The sequence below is a fragment of the Spodoptera frugiperda genome, chromosome 25 (genome assembly GCF_023101765.2).
Source record: "Spodoptera frugiperda isolate SF20-4 chromosome 25, AGI-APGP_CSIRO_Sfru_2.0, whole genome shotgun sequence".
Classification (NCBI taxonomy): domain Eukaryota; kingdom Metazoa; phylum Arthropoda; class Insecta; order Lepidoptera; family Noctuidae; genus Spodoptera; species Spodoptera frugiperda.
The window spans coordinates 62,642-84,745 of NC_064236.1; the positions used below are offsets into that span (position 1 = coordinate 62,642).

The 22,104-nt window shown below is 41.6% G+C and overlaps 1 protein-coding gene across 2 annotated transcripts; it reads left to right on the top strand.

Annotated features, from left to right (window-relative positions):
• The first annotated feature begins 316 nt into the window (after positions 1-316).
• Positions 317-20,888, top strand: LOC118272480 (L-lactate dehydrogenase). Of its 2 annotated transcripts, XM_035589058.2 has the most exons (7): positions 317-516; positions 4,304-4,431; positions 15,967-16,084; positions 17,600-17,724; positions 18,281-18,503; positions 18,906-19,147; positions 19,678-20,888. In XM_035589058.2, the coding sequence occupies exons 1-7, from the start codon at positions 471-473 to the stop codon at positions 19,840-19,842; spliced, it is 1,047 nt and encodes a 348-aa protein (XP_035444951.2). In that variant the 5' UTR covers positions 317-470; the 3' UTR covers positions 19,843-20,888. The 2 variants fall into 2 exon arrangements, with proteins under 2 accessions (XP_035444951.2, XP_035445034.1); XM_035589141.2 differs by lacking the exon at positions 4,304-4,431 and having other exon boundaries at positions 330-516.
• Positions 20,889-22,104: the final 1,216 nt, after the last annotated feature.

Sequence of the window (22,104 nt, forward strand, 5' to 3'; positions counted from 1 at the left end):
TTATCAAAAGAAATCGAAAGTTAATTTGAATTGTAAACTTTGTTGTTTCCTGTACAACTCTGTAACAACTCTTGTTGGTTACAAATTGTACATTGTTCTCGTTGTTATTTGGTTTTGACCTTCCTCCTGCGTCCTCTTTGACCTTGAGTGTAACCCACCACGCTTCTGGTGCAAACAACTTACGCGTAACGGACGCACCCTACTTTTTCGCGCGCACACAATCTGCGCTGCGGCTGGCAAGTGTTGAATCGTTCGTTCAACCATTCACTGGTTCGGTCGCGCGCGATAAAAGTGGACCGGTGCGGTGCGCTCATTCAGTTCCTTGATTCCTTCAGTCAATCGTTGACAGTGGAAGAGTGAAGTCGCGTCTTTTATTTACGTTTTCGTAGATCGCTTTTATCTACGTGAAAGATAAGTTTGTGTATCGATAATTTAAACAGTTTTGTTGTACCTCGTCGAGAATTCCGAAGATGGCGGAGAATAATTGCAACAACCACAGCCTCGAGAACGGCGACGGTGAGTTTATGGTGTTTGCACAATTATAAAGTGTGGCAGGCATTGGCGGGCGATGCAGGTTGCACTTTTAATTTGTGAAGCATCATTATTTTGAACATAAATAGCTTTCCTTATGCACCAATACACTCAAGGTGATTAACCTTCACTATAAAAATAAAAACAAGTCGTTAAATAATTTTCCTTACACGTCCCATGCATTTAAGGAAAACTAATGATTGCATTAGTTGCAATAATTAGTATATAGAAGTACCCAATCTATCTTTCACAATATACGATTGTATTGTATTGTACAGGTGCTTCGCCTGCATACTGATCAATAATTGCAGAGAAATGATGACTAGAATCCTTGAACTAGTTACACGTAAAGGCTAGTGGTTAGATAGGTTCAATATTTTCCTGGACAAGTGGACAACTGAACTAAAGAAAGTGCTCCATAATATACTAGTGTAGTAATGTTTCACATTAAGTAATGCCACGCACACGTACTGTATACACGGCGGTGGGACGTCTTATTCAATCTTAGCGACATCTTAAAAAATCAGACTTAACATTGAATAACTTGGGATATAGTTCTTAGTTTGGTACGTATAGTGTTAGACCAAGGGGGACGGGGGCGATGCTGTTGGTTGCTCGAATAAATTACAACAAATGGTACGAAAGCAGAAGCTTCGACTCGTACTTGTTTTGACAATAATGATTGTAAATTAGTTTATAATGTAAGTAACCAAGTTTGTGTACCTTTAGTTACTGACGAGAGCCCCGCGGTTTCACGCCGACCTCTGTAATGTGCTAAGTGTGACTCTACAAACGAAACTAAGTAGATAAACGGTCCTGCGAGATTGCTACTTAGTTGAAAATAATGAACTATCACAGATTGTAAAATGCTCATTGATATAATAATGGTCTAGGACCTGACATACCCTAGTGGAAGCGTAAGTAGGGTGGTAGAGTAATGAGGCCTAATAATGGGTAACACTCATTCACTCATGACCGTGCCTGCATCGTGGATAGGATCACGCAGGCACGGCGATACACCGCACCAAACTTCAACCGCCCGAGGCAGCTCGCTGCGATGGCAGATTATGAGGACCTCTTTACCAGAGAGCCGCTAGTTCTCTTTGGTATAACCGTGCTCCATTAGAGCCGCTTCGGCCGTTCTTAATGTAATAAATGAATAAATGTGCCAACTGTTAAATGAGTGAGCAAATGAAGCGTGTAGTGTTCCTGCCCCCCCCCCCCCGTGTAACTTGCCACAAGACTGCTGCTGCACTGCTGACCAAGTGTTGGCCTCTCGGATGGCCACGTCAGCAGGTTGGAAGCGACCCGCATCCAGTGGCTCCTTGTGACCCATTTATGTATATACAAGGTCGTCTTTCAGCTTTATAAGTTAAGTATTATACTAGCTACTTAGGCCACAGAATAATAAGTAAACTTAGGTATTCCGGTGCAGTTTCACCCACTGCTCGGCTCCTATTAATCGTAGCGTGATGTTTAAGGTTAGCCTTCTCGGATAAATGAATCAGTGGTTGCAGAGATTATCGCGTTCTAGAAACAAACTCTTCAACATTTGTTTAAAAAAAAGTTTATATACAATGTGATAGGGGTAGGACTTCTAACCCGTTAAGGCTGAGTACTACATCTAATTTTATCGAATAAAAAAATAATATGCTATTTTAATATTTTTTTTACTTTATGTGATATCAAAGGTTGTATGACAACAAAAATAACAAAACGGTAGCTAATATAACCTTGGCTAACTAATTCATTACTTTTTTCATATGTTTGATAATGTTTTGGTGAGAAAAAAAAAACATTTCTGAATTAATTTTACCAAAAAAATTGCTATATTTCAATATTTTCAATTGGGCGTTCAACCTCCTTAACGGGTTAGAAGTTCCACCCCTGTCACATTGTATAGGCAATGTCAAGACAAGACATGTACATTTACAAGTATACAATATATAATATGTATGTACATTTAGGTAGGTATACACCTGGTATTGTCGCCTATACATTACACATCGATTTTGTCTTGGTTTGCGACCTTGACTTGACCTCCGCCAGGACATTGACCCCTCTACCATTGATCAGAGAAATTCTTACTTACTCGTGTACCTTAGTTTCCAATTCGATATTTCAATAAAATATTTTTACTAGACAATTAACCCTTGTAACCTACATAGTGCAAACTTATTTCAAATCAAAATATAAAAACGAAAAAGAATTTGACTTTTATATAATAGCTGTTGTCCGCGAGTTTGCTCGCGGATAATGACTCCAGCAAGACTTTGAGTTTCTATGCTTTTCTAAAATATTTTTTCCAAAATTAAAGTTACTCCTTAGTACAGGCATAGATCAAAGATTAGACAAAACAAACAGATGGACAGATTTAGGTATACGTAATGTAATAAAACGTACGCAAGTTACATACAGTTATCACGGATTATTGACACACCGTCTAATATACTACACGTAACGTAAATATTCATATGCATACAGAACAGCGGTTATTACAAACGGACACTTCCATTTTATTGACTAGGGTAGATTGAATTGACCAATGTAATGTCAACTATCAATTGATGAGACAAGTATATACATATTATTATGTATAATTTATTTAACTTATTACACTCGGAAGATAAAAGTTTTCTAAAGAGACTGCGTTTATAGACCGTAAGCCACCGAAAGATTTCCGTGACCAATTGCCTCTCTCTCTCAATGGCTACGACCAGTCAGGCCCCGGACCCGCGGGTAGCAGGCGACGCAGCCTCTATGGACAGTATGGGCGCTGGTTACAGAGGTGCGCCTTTAATTTTCCAAGTTAATAGTTGTTTATATTATCTACGGAGGTACACGTGTATTTTGTAATTAGTAGCCACTTTATTGCATGCCCATTGTACGTGAAAACCTAAATTTAGGAACAGGAAAACTTGATGCTTTTTATCGAACGTGCTCTCTGGGACTGCGGCTGTTTATGGATTATATTATAATTGTGTGTATTTGTGAAACAGTTTAGCTTCCTCCTAGATATAACTCGCCAAGTATTGACTGAGACTGCGGCAAGTGTGAGCAGTGTGGGAGCGTGCGCCGGCGTCGATACGTTCACCTTGCACCTGTCAGTCAGCAGACTAGACAGGGAATGCACAAATGCACCGTTTCATTGAATCTACCTACTGTTTCGCCTTCGTTTTGCACTGTATAGCTAAATATGTAAAGTTTATTGAACCGGAAGGGCAGTCATTCCATAAAAGCAAGTAATGCAATATAACCTTTTCCTTGAAACCACTTTAATTCCACAATTGTGATGATCCGAGGTGGTTACACACTGTATGTGTGCGGGCTGCATATTGTCACCAATGAAACGATGATGTCGACCGGCGGACGTAACCAGCGCGTGAGACACTCAAGCTCCGCAGCGTCGCGCGCCGGGGCCATGTAGTAATGTACAAGTTGGAGCAGATTGTGCAAAGCACTGCACCGCTTTGTCCACGCATACAATAAACTGTGCGATGTGCGATGCACGGTGTCTGTATCTCAAGAGGAAATACATTGGGGGAAAAACTTGCCGTAAAAACGATGACGTCACCATGTTCATCGTTACACAGCGTAATTGCGAAGGTCGCGGGCGCTGTAGCCTGCGCCTGCGCCGCGCGCCGGCGCCGCTCGCAGACTGACATCTGCTGCCGAACTATGAGGCGGCTAGTTCAAAGTGTATTCATAAGTAACCTAAAAAGATCTCGACAGAAAAATTTGATAATATCGTCTCGTATTAATTTATTGCTAGGCAAGATGGCGACGGTGGGCAAGCTGCTGCAGGCGCGCCAGGAGAAGGTGGTGGACACGGGCAACAAGGTGACCGTGGTGGGGGTCGGCCAGGTCGGCATGGCCACCGTCTTCTCACTCCTCACGCAGGTTAGTGGCCAGTGTTGTTTGATTGCGAGGTCTTTTTTGGATCCGAAGAAGTTTTTCGTTTTAATCGTATTCATATTATTAGAATACAATAGGTAAAATGTATATAGCAACAGGCCAGGATGCGCATGTTCCTTCCTCGCCTGGCAATAAATAAATACGATATAAATAGACACATGTATGTTGTTTGTACGTACATTTTCCGCCAAGCGATCCAATTGCTGAATGTTTGTTACAACGTACATCGCCGGCCGCCCGGCAGACGACATCCACGGCTGTACTGTATACACAAGAGGAGAGTTCGATATCTCCACGCTTGGCAGACAGGTTGGAGATTGCAGTTTAAATGATTATTTAGAGAGACCGCTGCTGTACGGTTACCTACTGAACTATATTATATAGTATTGCACTATATTTCCGTACAAAAATGTGGATGTTTATATTTCCCAACGCTACAAATAATAAAATCACTGACTGAATGTTAGAGCTTCGCTTGCCCTTTGCTTAATAAAAATATTTGTGTTTTATGGTGTACAATGAAGTTTTCTGATCTTAATGGAATTAATTGGCTGACTAGTAATGGCTGGCTTCTTGTAAGTCGAGTAATCTGTCAACAGTCAATTCTAAAGTCGAGTACAGGTAATGCCATTAGGCATGGGCTCTGGATTAATGCCCGATGTAAATACAAAGAGTCGCTCGCGGGACTTTACGAGAAGTGTTGTAAATTGTAATCATAATAAGTATGTACCTCTGTCCACCCCTGATGGGATACACACAGTCTCCACAACTACAAGAGTGGCACACGCCGTGTAACTCGAGGCAATTAAGGTGAATTGCATCAGCCACATCACAGACATATCATACACTCGTCACTAAGCAAATAATTATATAATACTTAGTTTTCCTTATTTATAATTTGTATTTACTCGTTATGTTACGTTTTTTTATGTCTCCAAGAGGTGGGCAGCTCCTCCTTGCCTCGCGTTCTTCAGTGCCGAGGGTCACTTAGCTCGGTCACTAGCAACACTTTCACTTACAATCTCTCTCTATCCGTTTCTGTGTACCTCTGGCGCTGTGAATATTAGGATCTAGTTCTGTGGTGACCCAACCTCGGGGACCGACGTATCGGGCTACGACCACGGCTTTTTTGAGTATAACAAGTCGTCCAACTCCTTGTTCAACTGGCTGATTTGGCCCGATCTCTCTGTGTTCCCCGGGCCGTGGGCCGTGACTCATGCAGGGCCGCTACGCAGTAGGTGCGTGGAAGGGAAACACAGCACATGTGTACATACAACATACATAGCTTCAGTACCTAGTGTTGGTAGTAACATAAGTTAATCATCATCATGACGTCATCCTAAATACCATTTTTTTGAGAATTGACAAAGCTAAAATCGTACATTACATAGCTAATCATACATAGCTTTGACGAATAATTGTAATTAATCTAAACTGCATCGAGTGGTGTACTTGTCTGGACAATAGTCAACTTACAAGTAATTATTTTAATTGGAAGCGTGTAATTCCCGCGCCGCCGGCTTACTACTCCCAAGTGTTTGCCACTCGACTATATTTGCAGTTTGCTAATAACAAAGGTAAATACTACTCCTATTTGTTCTACGTATGACATACCTAAGAAAACAGTATGTAGATATCTAAAATAGTTTTTTTTTCTATCAATGTGTTACTAGTAGACGACAATGGTCTGTAAAAGCAAGGTAAAGACTGATGTAAAAGACTAGTTTATAAATGACAATGATCTTGCGCCAGCACTACCCGCCTTGGAAGCAACAACAGCTATTTAATAGCATTTTGTTAAACGTTTGTCCTTGCAGCTTATGTAAAATTGCCAAAATACGTCTTATTGATGAGTTTCGTCTAGTCTCTAGATGTTTCTCAATAAAACTCTTGAGGCAACTCTGTATGAGTCATGACGCTATGTGCAAAGAAACGCATTAGACAGAACAGATGTTTTGCAATATTTTTAGATTATCATACGGATAGCAACCACATATTGACGTCAATGTGATATGCAACACTTTACCATTGCGAATGGACTGTCTAGTGTCTACGGTTCGATACAGAAAGTTGTTACACATAGGTGCGCAGGACGCCAGCCCTTTATTCCGTTTGTTTTCTTTGTTGATAGATTGGCATCCTTCTAGTGTGGCAATAAAATTGAAAACCTTTCGAAGACTTGATAGTTTCGCGTAACCAGAGGTACGGGATACCGGTACCTACCTATTGTACATGTAGAGCACGCCTCATTAGCTTACATTAAACCTATACCCAGGGTGTCCCTGAAGTCGACGTCCAATAGGCACCAGATGACAGGCAATGTTCCAACTGTCCTATCCATCAGAAAAATATAAAATTCTAGGTCCTACAGTTTTTAAATTACAGTGACTTATGTGTTAGAATTCATAAACAATACTTGAGTGACAGCTGGTACTATGCGTCCTTTAAAATGAACGCACAGCTAAGGCTAAGCCTGCTAGCTGTTTTAAGCAACGCATAGCTATTGTCAGTGACAATAGACCACATGTCATTTTATGTTTTTATATTATATGTTTTTAAATATTTTTTGCTACCAAATGTATGGTTTCCCATACGGTATACCTAGGTAGCTAAACCAACATAGTGTATCGATATCCCGATACCAAAATATCGAGTAGATGTAGATCAGTAGTTGTCAGAGTGATACAATGCAATACGAATTAAAAGAGTGCGGTCACTCGGTGCAGAGTGCTGGCTCCTGGACCAGCGAGCTATTAATGTGGCCGACTGTTGATGAGCCGAACATAAATACTGACGACCAGTGCCAGATGGAGGCGACGCGGGGCCCGTGGCAAATGCGAAAATGGGGCTCTTGTGTTACGTTGTCATTTTCACAATACTTCGTAGATTTGTATGTAGATCGATTGTTTAAGTATTTCTGGATGAATTAGCATGATTATTTTTTTTGTTCGGTAGGGTTTAGTTTCAAATCAGTTACGTGGTGAGCATCAGACGATGAGCCCCTCAAATTGTAAGCACATATAATGTGTACCCTGACAATTTCATAAAGTTCTACACTATCCGTTGGTAGGCAATACAATTAATAAAAGATATGTTTTTGTTATTAAATTTATATTTTTGGTTTATGGTTTTTGAAGACGGTTTTTGTTGATTTGGGCACAGACGCGGGGCCCCCATAGGGCGCGGGGCCTGTAGCATTTGCTGTCTCCTGCTACATTGCTAATCCGGCCCTGCTGACGACTGCAACTACCGGGCCGCGGCAGGATTGGCCTTCAACTAAACAAGTGATGTAGGAATTAATATACATGCCTTCATAATTTTGCTCCCATCTAGTGAGCCATCTAGTGAGCCTGTTTAGAACTATCAAAATTGCCGTACTTACTTATAAGAAAAAAAGGTTTAAGTAAGTAAGATTTACTGCGCATATCTTAAATTATATATATTTTTTTTAATTTCTAATGAATTCACTTTATTAAATGATGATCACCAACAATTACAGTATTACAATTGCAAGATAGTTTCACCAGAAAATAAGGTTTTGTGATACATATAACAGATATTACCATCTACATATTCCTCTATTGATTGACGAATACCTAAGTATATACCTTTCTGTAACGGAAACATTTATTTATTTTATGACGTTCTTATTTAAAATTGCGAATGCGAATGTCAAAAATGTGCAAATATTCGCGGATGCGAATGCAAATATTGGTTACATCACTAACAAGTAGTAGCTAGCATCTACCTGCGGGTGGGTAGCGTGGAGGTGACTCTTTGTGACAAGGTACTTGTATCTTGTATCTGCTACCCATTCGGGCAGTATAAAGAGTGATCAAGTCATGTGCATGATGACGTAACGTTTGGTTGTTCAATAAAGTGCAGCAAGTATCGACGGTAGATATGATAAAGCTATCAATGATTAAAGCATTAAATCCGTTTCTGTTACTTAGTACAAAGGTTTTGTCAACTCCCTCCGATGTCATTATAGATGGATTTGTATATTTGTGATGTATGATAATTATAATGATTTACACAACCAATAGTAATATATTATATTCAGATGTCTCCATCCATCTCCCAGGGTACTCCCAGTCTCGTGTCCCCTGGATGGCACAGGGAGCGGCCACAGAGGTTCCCTCTCTCGATCCCGCTTCACCTCCGCGTGATTCCGAAACTCTCCGCTTCTGCCTTCACTATACGCCACCAGATTACTCGAGGGCGGCCATGCTTCCTTTTCCCATGGGGGTTCCAGTTCAATATTTGCTTAGGAATATGGTCGGGACCCCTTCAAAGTGTATAGGCATTTTTTCTCTTTTTGAGGGGGAAAAAATATTCAGCTACTGTTTCCACATGCAGTGAGGCGAGAGGGAGTGCCAAACTCTTACTGACTAGAAACAACCCCGTTCCTAGTCCCGGCACCCGTAGTCCCGGCACCCGTAGTCCCGGCACCCGTGGTTAGGTCGAACAGACGCCTACCAGTCTTTAGACAGCGAACTGCTTCAGCCACTGAAATCTAATACCACTTTTGCCACTGCGAACATTGTAACTTAACTTAACATTGTAACGTAATTTAACTTAAACCAATGTTTCCACCCAGTTACCTATAACTTCGTGGTACATATATAATATCACCTTTATTACAAAGTGTACCCTAAAATTAACATTTTGTCTTTTCATGCACAGGTTTGTACTAGGATTTGACCATCGACTTGTTAACTTGCACGGTGTGTGTTTTCAGTCGATTTTTAGCGACTAAGTAGGCACATTATGTAGGTAGGGTACTTTTATTAGAGAAGGGGGCACACTGTCACAATAGCCAGCTCACAGCTCGCGTATTGTACTCCACTCATTCGCGGCGTGATTGGGCTGTCTCTCTAATCTTATCGGCGACTACTCGGAAACTGATTATACAAATGACGGCGACACACCCCGACCGATTACTGACAGAGCATGCTGTTAATCTGTGTACAAATAATATCACCATTTTGTGTGTACCCGCGGTTCCACGGTCACACGGCTATACAAGCAGACATGTGTGCAGTCCAACATTTACTTCTATATGCAACTTTCTGAATAACTTTCGGAAAATTGCTTCGTACCAGTGAACAAAAAACCGGCCAAGTGCGAGTCGGACTCGCCCATGAATGGTTCCGTAGCAGCAAGTTGATGACGTTATATAAAAGTTGTAAAATAACTTGGTTTTACATAGTGTTCGTATGAACGACAAAATTATATTTGCGTTTTTGGAAAATGTATTTTCTATTAAAAACTCATAATGATATCTTGTTCAAACCAATTTTCGTTGAAAGTTTCCATTAAAATCTGCAGCATTTTTTTTTTAGTTTTCTCACTCTCTTATTTTAACAGTTAGAGGGGGGGTGGGGGCAATAATTTATCCACTTTGGAAACGTCTATCTTTCAAACGATTGATTTTGAGGAAAAATTATTTCAGGAACCTTAATGTCTTTTTTTAAATATTCTTTATATCAGTTACAATAATGGAGCCTTACCTTTAATTTATAAATTTTTATTCGAAAATCGAATAGCAGTTACCAGAATACATCACAACTATGTTCTACAAAGTTTCATCTATGTAGGCCCAACAGTTGCGGAAATAAATGGCTGTGACATACGGACGTACAGACAGACATAACGAATCTATAAGGGTTCCGTTTTTTGCCATTTGGCTACGGTACCCTAAAACGTTGCCGTAGCTTTGTCAAAAGAACGCTACATGGATACCGACACGATATTACTCCAGCCACTTGTGCACTAGACAATAGACGTTCATACTTAATAGAAGCAGGTGTGCAGTGTGCAGTGTGCACTACTGTACGCTTATTTTCCAATTATAATATTATATAAAATATATATGTATGTACACATGTGCTGTGTTTCCCTTCCACGCACCAATATTATATAAAATATATAATATTATATAATTTTAATATCCATACAAAAATATAAGTAGCTGTAATAAGCACGCAGCACGCAGTACAATGTTACCTGACTCGATTCACACATCGAACCACACAGGGGTTACACGCGTAGTACAGTCTGTGGTAAAGTGCCGGGCGAGTAGATACAAACTATCCTTACCCCGGCCTCTACCATCGCTGTATCCATTCCAATCAAATAGCTAGAGAGTCGTGCGGACGGTAGAGCCCCGGAATTTTAACGCATACTTCCCGTTCCGTGAGATTTTATATCAAAATCTTAGGAGATGCCTACGTCATAGGAACTTTATGTAGCAAAGTCTCAGTCCAATCGGCTTAAAATTGCCAAAGATTCGCTCCTATTGTATCCCGTATTAGCGTCGACTGCGGGGCCCCTGTATGCCTCCATGTCACCCGTGTGTCAGGTAGCAGTCGCAGTGGTCAGTAGCTGGTGGCAGCAGCCGGCACCACCGGCAGACTGTACAGTTATTGTGATTGGCCATTATTGCACCTGATGGCGTTACCAATACAACGCAAATTGGCGTAAAGTGTACCGCCTGTCATAAATATGAAATAATACGAACCTATGTATAATGATGTTACAAATCTATTTCTATTGCACCGTTTTGCAATACCTGTAGTGGTTTTATTATTTTGATTAGAGGTTCATTTAGGATTTTGATTTAGGTTAGCGTTGCAGTTATTTACTTATATTTCTTTACGTATTTTGAACTTTTAAATAGACGCAAGTTAAACTATTTGAGGTAGGTATACTTCAATGACAGAATAATTGTGACATCATATTGTTGACCCAGCCTATATAGATGCAACTGTAGCTACCATGTATTATGGTCTCTACAGGCCCATCGAGCATTTTGTGAAAGTAAGGCAAAACATCAGGCGAGATAGCGGCCAAACGTCGTCGGCCCATTTAACATAAAAAAAAAACAGTAGTAAGTACTATAACAGTAGGTATTTCGTAGAGTTTTTTCTATTTTACCCGAATATTAATTCGAAGAGAATGTACATTCCCTTACCATTGACAGACGTGACCAATACTGTTCGTAAGTAAATAAAATGAACAAGGTACGATACGGTATGGCTCCAACAATGAGGTTTATACCGTTTATAACGATGTTTCGCCGCAATGGCCGCACCATTCGCACACGATGAACACGATCGCACACGATCGCACAATTTTTGCCGTTCATCTTCGCAATGTTTAATGCGAATATTGCGTAATGTTGGTAGCCCTCATTGGTTCACCGTAGATCCCATGAGTTCGTTACAAGTTACGTTGGTACCAAGATCAAACATTATAAGCTTTTTAAATTAGATATTCTCAAAATTGGTAAGTTTTATCATAAAATTAGCTACATCTTATAATTGTCCACAAAAGTTACCTTTATACTTTTAAAAAAGTTTCTCACACAGTGTATGTACAGGCATTTATTGAGTTGTTTTATTAAGTAGATCGATAGTTACCTACCTAATTAAGTATATTGGTTTTGAACTGGCTATACTACCTTTTTCATAGCCTTACCATTTTAGGGAAAATTCATTTTTGAACCTTTGATCTAAAATAAGTTTCGCTGCAACAAATGAGATCGATGGAGACTTTTGTCAAAATAGATATGCACAGATACATCTCTTCGATATCTTCGGAACAGGATACTCACAGCAAAAAAATTAAGACCATTTTTGTAGATATTTTGAGATCTAGAAATTAGGTTTGAGGTATATTTCGATAAAACTTACGGTTTTTGAGAATGACTCAAAAGATATGAAATTTTGACCTCAGACCCCGACCTTCAAATTATTATTTTTTATGGTAAAATAAAGGTGTTCCCCCAAAAGCTGTGTCGGAGTTTTTGTTAGTTCAATACTGTAAAATGGATCGGATTACATTATTATATGCGGGTGAAGCAGCTGGCAGCAGCGAGTTAATGTAACATCTTGCAATGGTTTATCTATCTTGGAATGGTTTATGTTTTACCATGTTTCATGTGAATCTGGTAAATGGCACGCGCAGGCTACATTTTTTAGTCTGCGGGTAAAAGCTAGTTGATTACAGCAATAGTTGACCATTATCTAGATAGAGGGCGCAATTGTTATTATATCTGATTGGTTTCGTCGCCGTCTACTTATTGTATTTGTTTATGGAAGTGCGGCGCTATGGTTCGCTGGCACGGTATTATTATTCAATAAACAGTGATTGTGATATTTCTAGTACCTGGTTTCTGTATCACAGAGTGACGTATCCACTTATCTTTGAGGTTGGATAGAAAAGGGAAGTCGAATTAACGACGGGTCAGAGCCCTTTCGTCCCCTGAAGAATATTTATTTTTTCTGGAGAGTAAGTACTTACCAATTTTAAACACCTTATCTATTCGTAACCCGTTATTTTAACAAGCCATTCGTAGTGAGACAATTTTACATCGTAAGCCTATCGACAGGTTATATATTATTTCGGGCGAGATTTGTCTCTGTCAGCAGTAGTTAAGGCTATGTTGGCAGAGACAGAAAATTGGAGGGAAGTGGCTTCCTTTTGTGAGACTGTAATGTCCCAAAAGGAGGCTGCTGTGCGGGATCGCGAGAGGGCCGACCCTGTTTGTAGAAGGCGTCGAGGAGGCAACCGCCTTGACGCCTAATACGCCGAAATTCCGTTTGTATCAACTGCAAGCTGTCCTTTGGGGTCACGGGCGCATAGAGTGGGGACTCTATGCGCCCACCCAGTGACCTCAGGGAAGACGGTGGCACAGTGGTCACGTGCTGCCGTGCAACTTGCACAGCAAGGCTCATGGGAAACACACGTCTCCCCAGGGAAGTGCCGTAACAGGCGTTGCACCGTGGGGCTCCGGAGCAGGTCTATTAAGAGGACCCGGTGCCCCTTACAGGTGTTGAGGGTGGCCACCGGGGTGGTTTTAGTGAGGTAAAAATCCCACACTCCCTAGTCTTTTATCCCCAAAAAGCTAGGCGCCTTTTGAAGGTTTCCCCCCGTCACCAAAAAAAGGTTATATATTATTATCATATCTGTTATGATAATAATATTAAATTAATTCCGTTAATAAACTGTTCACAAGTGTACTAAGTTAACCGTTTCTTATGTAAAATATAGGTAATTTTATCTCAGGGTACCAATAGGCATCTGAACAGGTGCCGAATCTTTAACTTATATTGTATATATATTAGAGGGGACGAATGGGTATCTTAAAATAATATTTTTAATTAAAATATTAATTAGTTTAGCATGTGTTGTGTCTTACACGAAAGCTAAAATTCTTCTGACAATAAAATGTACAGTCAAATAATGTAAAATTTTCTCATCATTGACAACCTAGTCAAATTCAAAACGTTCAATTCTTCTCCCGTGTCACAACGCAGCCTGCCAGTGTGTGTCAACATCTAGCCTGCCAGGTGCATGTGATGAAACCTCATTGCTACAGTCTCCCCCTCTAACCTGAGCGAACGTCCCCGCGATCAGGTTAGTTCTTGCGTGGTCTACCCCTCCTACGTTTCTTTCAGCCGACGTGAGGAGGCGACTGGCGTACTCTATAGGTCGCTCGTCGGTCCCCTCCCCCTGGAGTAATGCCGCTCCTAAAGCATAACTGCTACTGTCAGTTCTGAGTACGAAAGGTTTCGTTTACAATTAGAGACCTAAATCTACACACAAACACTTCTGCACGTTTGTCTTTTTGTTCCTAGCTGAACATTTCACGTGATATCTTGTATGCCGGCTTCGGCGTCTGACAGTGATGAGAAGTCGAATTCTTGGCTGTCACTAAACGGGTCTGTGTACGGGTAGTGCACGAGGACACAGCTGAAGTCCATCGAGGCTCCGCACCCGCCCAACAACTTCCGAATCTTAGTCTCGGAGTCAACATGGAGCGAAGTCGGAGCACGGCGTCCTTCCAGGTGGCGACGTTGTTGCGGGCGCCGCGCCACCACACGGTGGCATCGCCCTCTAACAGCATCGGGAGTCCCCGCAGCGCGTGATCGTCACTCACGTCCGCACAGCACACTCCTTGTATACCTGGACCGCGTCGATGAAGGCTTCTAGTACCTCCGGTTTTTGAGAAGTACCGGTGAACCTCGTGGTACACTTTGCGAAGTTCCAGGACGAACTCATCTTGAGAAGTCCGGTGAACCCCGCGGTACACTTGGCGAAGTTCCAGGACGAACTCTTCTTGAGAAGTACCGGTGAACCTCGCGGTACACTTGGCGAAGTTCCAGGACGAACTCTTCTTGAGAAGTCCGGTGAACCCCGCGGTACACTTGGCGAAGTTCCAGGACGAACTCTTCTTGAGAAGTCCGGTGAACCCCGCGGTACACTTGGCGAAGTTCCAGGACGAACTCTTCTTGAGAAGTCCGGTGAACCCCGCGGTACACTTGGCGAAGTTCCAGGACGAACTCTTCTTGAGAAGTCCGGTGAACCCCGCGGTACACTTGGCGAAGTTCCAGGACGAACTCTTCTTGAGAAGTCCGGTGAACCCCGCGGTACACTTGGCGAAGTTCCAGGACGAACTCTTCTTGAGAAGTCCGGTGAACCCCGCGGTACACTTGGCGAAGTTCCAGGACGAACTCTTCTTGAGAAGTCCGGTGAACCCCGCGGTACACTTGGCGAAGTTCCAGGACGAACTCTTCTTGAGAAGTCCGGTGAACCCCGCGGTACACTTGGCGAAGTTCCCGGACGAACTCGTAGTGATGTTCAGCGACGGTGACGATGGTGACTGCCATGAGGCGCCGGCGTTTCGACCGCGTTTCGTCGGCGCAACGACCGCAGCGTCTCTATTGGGCACCTAGTCGTATCCGCCTGCATTATGCCGGCACGGTCAGACGAGGCGCTGTGACAAGTTCGGGGGCCCGTACAGGACTCTGCTCCGTAGCTTCGTCGTCTGCCGTCGTCTGCCTCCGTAGCCTAGTTCGGGGCATGGTCGGCCCTACTAGCTGGGCGCCAATTTAGCATGTGTTGTGTCTTACACGAAAGCTAAAATTCTTCTGACAATAAAATGTACAGTCAAATAATGTAAAATTTTCTCATCATTGACAACCTAGTCAAATTCAAAACGTTCAATTCTTCTCCCGTGTCACAACGCAGCCTGCCAGTGTGTGTCAACATCTAGCCTGCCAGGTGCATGTGATGAAACCTCATTGCTACATTAGTTTTAATTAAAATATTAATTAGTCCCCTACCAGGAGACCAATGGGCATACAACTTTTTATGTTGGGGGACGAATGGGCTCTGACCCTTAACGACCACGGGTTTATTCCCTGGAGCAACGGGCTGCATAAAGTAGCGGGCTACCGGGGCTCCGGCTACTACAGCTTCGAGCCGGAGTCCCGGTAGCCCTGCGCGGCTCACTCTTACGCAATTTTCATGAGTTTGAATCAGTGAGCTGGTTGGACATGTTCAAGCGAAGGTCCACATGTTTGCTCTGCCATGGCTAATCATTTTTCGTTTCTTAAATAGCTATCTGAGCCAAGTAAACATGTAAAACTTGTCAAGCGATTGTAGACTTTAAGTTGCGCGCCTCAAGGTAATATTTTATACAGTATATTTAATCATGGTGTGGCTTTACAGGGTGTGACAAATAACATCGTGATGGTGGACACGAATGAAGACAAGTTGAAAGGAGAAATGATGGACTTGCAGCACGGATCCGCCTTCTTATTCAACGCCAACATTAAGGCTGGCACAGGTAACATAACTGGAACCATATATTTTGGCCTACACTAGAATTTTCTCCCATGTCGTGGATAATTCAACAAATTCATTAGTACGAATCAAATCCGGCTCGGAATAGCAATCAGCTTACCTACATGACAAGATAGGGGCAGACAGATAAGAGTCGTTGTATCTGCAATGGTAAAGCGGGCGCTGTACAAGCAGGCGCGGGCTGCGGGTGCGCAGCCGCGGCGGAGGCAACCGCGCGATCTGCAATCGGTTAGCGGGCGACCGCTCAGATGTCCTTTACCTAATCATTAATGGTATTAACAAATAATCCATAACGATATCTTGCCGTAATCAGTGGATGCGCCCAGAACCATTTAGACCTTCTTTTCTAATTTATCTGTGTAGTAAGAACCTACCTATAACGCTACAGCTCGTTTGTGTGTGTGTGTGTGTCCATGGCGATCTGGAGCGCAACTGGCCGTTTGCTTGCAACCGCTCGTCTTACCGCAAAGTTTGCGAGCGATAATCGCAACCGCGGCAGCAACATAAAACTGCAGTTTCGTGAGTTTTAAAAATAAAATTCCATTCCGCTAGTGGGCGCAGGAGGAAACCACTTCGTGAGTCCTTAGCCTTATAGGTGCTGATTCTCAAAAGTTAAGCACTTAAGCACATGTTGAAGGTTACCTTCCAAAAACACCACCACAAATAACATTATTCCCTATTGACACTCCCCTAACTCACTCTGTCACTCACCTAGTGTAATGTATGCATCGTACATCGTACCTACGTCTACTCGCAAGTAAAGCCCACAAATGGGCCTGAACCGTTATTCGTGGCCACTAGCAAAATAGTAATGTCGTTTCCGTGCAAGAATCGAACCAGTGACGCGGAGCGGCCCGCCAGGTACCAGTGGGCCAACCGCCGCCATTGTTGTGTGTGCCAAGAGCCAACGTCATTGTGTAACACATTATACACTGAGTTATGAAATGTCGTCACTGGGCCTCGTCGGTCATACGTTATCCTGGAAAGGTTGTTACTTCCGAAAGTCCAATGAAATCTTTTCAATTTCACTGAAATAGGAATTGCATCTGATTTGCTAGCGAATAAATAGACAAACCAAAATGATAAAAAGGGAATTAGGAAAATATATGTATAAGTCACATGTAAGTCACAAGTAACAGACATGGCCACTAGTAATATCATTAGAACTTAGAACGGGATATTTACCACATTTACTACTTTTTGTGAGTTTCCGATATTTCGGCATTGTTGCAAGCGCCATGATCACGGATGAACTGGAGTATATATGCGGGTGGATGTTTTTAAGGAGACAAATCGGTCTCCCCTCTTTCTTGTGCGTTTCTTTTTGGCAACGACACCGCTACCATTGTCACCTGTAACTCGATTTACTTCTCGACAAACAAAACTCACTGTGTCCGGTCAGCGAACTTTCATCTTTCTTACCAGTTTTGCGGGTTTTACACAATACGGTACAAATATAATTAGAAAGAATAAAATTAATGTATAAAGTAATGTACAGACTACTCGATCACGGCGGACTCGCAGATCTGCGTGATCGCGGCCGGCGTGCGGCAGCTGGAGGGCGAGGACAGGCGCAACCTGGTGCAGAGGAACGTCGAGGTGCTCAAGGGGATCGTACCCAAAGTAAGTACAACTGTTGCTGAACCACTCCCGCTGTACGCACTATAATTAGCCAATAGAATTGCTGAAGAAAATACCCGCTTGGCTACCCAAATACCGATTTTAAATTAAATAGTATTTTCCCACGAATATTCTACGGCTGTAACAAATGTCAGAATCGATTCAGCTCCTAAGTTATAATATTTATTGTGAAATCAATCCATTTTAGTGGTTCCAAAACTAAACAATCCCACTGGGGTTTTCCCGTACAGAGCCGTTCCCGTGAGTTTTCAGACATAAAAACTATTCCGCGTCGTTTCCTAGCTCGCGAACCATTGTTGTACCGAAATATAAATAATCAAACAGCTCAGACAGTGGTTTATTGTTACGCGTAGTTCCCGTTCCCGTAACATTTCTGGGATAAAACTATCAAACGTCCTTTCTTCGGTTTAAAACTATCGTTTCACGGAATTTCACTGCAATAAGTTCAGTAGTTTAAGAAATAGAGAGTCCCGGAACATACACATTAAATTAAAAAGTAGGTATTGTTTACTAACCAACCATGTTATCTCCCCCGCAGCTGCTGAAATACAGTCCCAACGCGATCCTCTTAATCGCCAGCAACCCAGTGGATGTCCTGACCTACGTGACCTGGAAGATCAGTGGCCTGCCCAAGCACCGTGTGATCGGCTCGGGAACGAACCTCGACTCCGCCAGGTTCCGCTATCTGCTCTCGCAGAAACTGAACATAGCGCCTACGTCCTGCCATGCGTATATAATTGGGGAGCACGGTGACAGTAGTGGTACGCACTTCGATATTCATAAAGCCCCCTCTCGTACTCCCTGAAGCACATACACTGCACACAGTTCCACACTCACACTCTATGTTATATTTTTAAAAGTGAAAATCTTATGGGGAAGGGGCTCCTGTGTGCCAGGCACAATTTATAAAAAAACCGGTAGTGCCAACTTTCAGTTCACACTCGCAAATATCTTAAAACGAGCCCACATAGGACGGTGTAACTAAAGAAAGAGTTCCACCTCCTAGCATGCCACACAACACGAGTAGTATGGACGGCTGAATACACCTCCACCCTGCATATACGCCTGCTCTTGGTCCAATGATAATCATGTAGCAAGCAAACCTTCAAATCTGTTACTATGGCGGCAGGGACATATTTAATTAACGAATACTCTCTCCACAGTACCGGTCTGGTCAAGTGTGAACATCGCAGGCGTGCGTCTCCGGGATCTCAACAAGAACATTGGCTTGGACTCTGATGAGGAGAATTGGAAGGAGACACACACCCAGGTGGTGCAGAGTGCGTACGAAGTCATCAAGCTGAAGGGCTACACCTCCTGGGCTATCGGGCTGTCCCTCACGCAGCTGGTGAAGGCCATCCTCACCAACGCAGCCAGCGTGCACGCTGTGACTACTTGTGTGCAGGTAGTGTACTCTGTGTACTAGACTGTCGCCGAACCTCAGCTCTCGATGAAGGTTCCCAAGTTGGTTACAATATTTAGTGGATGCATCGAGGGTTTATTGTCTCGGTGTGTTCGTGCTACATGTCTACAGTAGATCCTGCTTCCAAGGAGTTGTGAGTGTAGTTGCACGTCGGGCCCTGTTCCCATTTTCCACCAGTAGCATTATTAAAATTCTGTGAAATTGCAACACAAACACAAATAGGACATTGAACTTACCTGAACACAAATATGTGAATTTAAGCGCTTAAATGAGATGAAAATATTTCCTAAAATAAATTAAGATGTCAGAGAATGAACGAGTTTTCAAATATATGGGAATGGCCTCAAATCAAAGAAAGTTGTTTGTTATTACGACGCAACAATATTCTTATTTTAAAGCAATTCATTTATTGGCAACTTGCCTGAAGCTGTAAAAAGTAATTGTACCTGTACCTACCGACTTTGTATTGAGTTTCCTTACGACTGCTGAGGTTCCATCCTGCTTCCTTCCAGGGCGAGCACGGCATCACCGACAACGTGTTCCTGTCGCTGCCGTGCGTGCTCGGCCGCAACGGTGTCCTCGACGTCATACGCCAGCCTCTCACCGACGTGGAGAGGGAGCAAGTATTCAAATCAGCTACACTCATGGCAGAACTTCAGGCCAAAATCAAGTTTTAAAACAATTTAACCAGCAACCTTGTCTACGATGTGTAATAGAAAAATATTTGCATTTATTATTCGGTAATTGATATTAATAGATCTATTGATTGGTTCTTGGACTAAAATCATCGACCAAAAACCAAACATACCTGTAGTAGGTCGTCGACACATAAAGCAATGAAGGCTACTTTTAAGAAGTAACTGTAGATGTCGCCACTGTCGGTGCATGTCTTACTGGCACTAGAAGCCGTGACAAGGTCATAAATTTGAAGACAAACATGCCAGAAGGTACAAGAGATCGCAATGTACAACCGTCTGCAACCCTCGTTCTGGCATAGTTCGCCGCGTCTGTTCGTGTGTAAATACACAAGAAACACTTGTCTGCATTTCAAGTTATAGATGTCGTGTTGTCAATGTATATCAAAATTAAGTATTTAATTCAATATTACATATTTATATTAATAATAGTGAAAAGTACTTATAGGTAGATAATTTGAATACAGTTTCACCTCATTCAAGCCGAAGCAATTACTTAGTTGGTGCTAGGATAGTTTTGAATGATTCAGAGAATCCAGTATTGATTACTTATTACAAAGATATGTTTAGGAATACCTTTAGGTATAAAATACCAGTAAAGTAGCAAAATATAAGTACATTTACTACCTAATTACATGTTAACGTATACCTACCATACCTACTTGAAGTAGATATTTTGGTCACAATTTACAACCAGTATAGCTATTGCATATTTTATGAAACGTGTATTTATATTGTGGGCGGTTTACCTACAATATAAATATGGATTTGTGTCAATGACCCTTGATGACTAATTATTTTGTAAGCTCAAATTTTGTATGTCTTTACTTATATTTGATCCTCTTTGGGCTGTGTCTGTATATGAAGTATAATAATGTAGTTCTATCTAGACACTGAAACATAAACTAATTCATAATAATTATAATTAATGTTTAATAATTTTCTACACCTACCCCCCCTACCATTTAATATTTATTGTGTAAGTTTTTTTTAATATTAACCAAATAAATGTTGCTTATAAATGTTTATTTCGCGTTTTACTTATATCCTCTATTTTATTTTTATTATTTTATTGAATAAAAGACTTTCATGGAGTCACAATATACTATGTCAACATCTGGGGCGGATTTTGTAAGAGTTGATCTCACGGGTGAGCCTATTGAGAGGGAAATGTATTTGATACTTAGTATGGAACAGATGTGGGATATCTGGGCATGTGAGTGATGATGATTATGTTGATGTCGTGATGATTACGGGGCGCCGCTAGTCCTGTTTGTTCGATAAATTTGTTTAATTTTTGTTAAATATATGTAACAAAATAATATAATATGTATGTAGACCTATCAATTGTTAAACTCGTTATGTGACAAGTAAAACTCCTTGTATATTGTTTATTAAAAAACGTCAGTTGATTGCAAACCATTTATAGCGTTTTATTAGGTTATGGGCCCAGATACGAAATAAAATTATATTTTCACGAACTTTTAACTTCGGTATGTTTACTAAGTAATTAGTCGACATTTTAAACTGACCAGCTATGTTAGCCAGCTATTTGAAACGGCACAGAAACTGAAAGGAACTGGTTTTGAAATTAACGACCAATGGATGGGATCGCTCATGTTAGTTGGATTACTGGAGAAGTTTGTGAGGCATCCGTGGTTCAGGACGCTATAAAGACAAAAGTGTTGGATATGAGTTTTGCAGTTAAGTCGGAAGGTGCATTCATCGCATATGGTTTCCAACAAGAATTTTTTGTCAGAATGTTTGCAATCAACTCAAGATTAAGGAGATTGATAAATGCTCAGGAGACTCTTACAGATTAAACAATGTTTTGTAACATGTGTCTAACCTCACCAGGAATTTACTATCAGTGAGTAGAATATGAATTTATTCAACATGGTTGTTTGATTTATAACTCACAGAATGATTGTATAGGCGAGCTAAAACTGGAGAATGGTGATACAGATTAAGACTGTGAAGAGTGAGTAAGTGTTGACAGCTGCAGTAAAAGTATTGAATAATACTTGGCATAGACGTTTCGGTGTGAGTTTTGATGAGAAGTGCGGCTCTAACAAAGCCAGTTGCACAGTTTGTTGCGAAAGGAAACAAACTAGGTTACCATTCCCTCAAAGTGTAAGCAAATGTCACTAGGTAAAGCCAGATATTACCTATTGTTTATAGATGACTTTAGCAGGATGTACACAGCCTATTTTCTGAGATGGAAAATTATTTGAGGAAATGTGG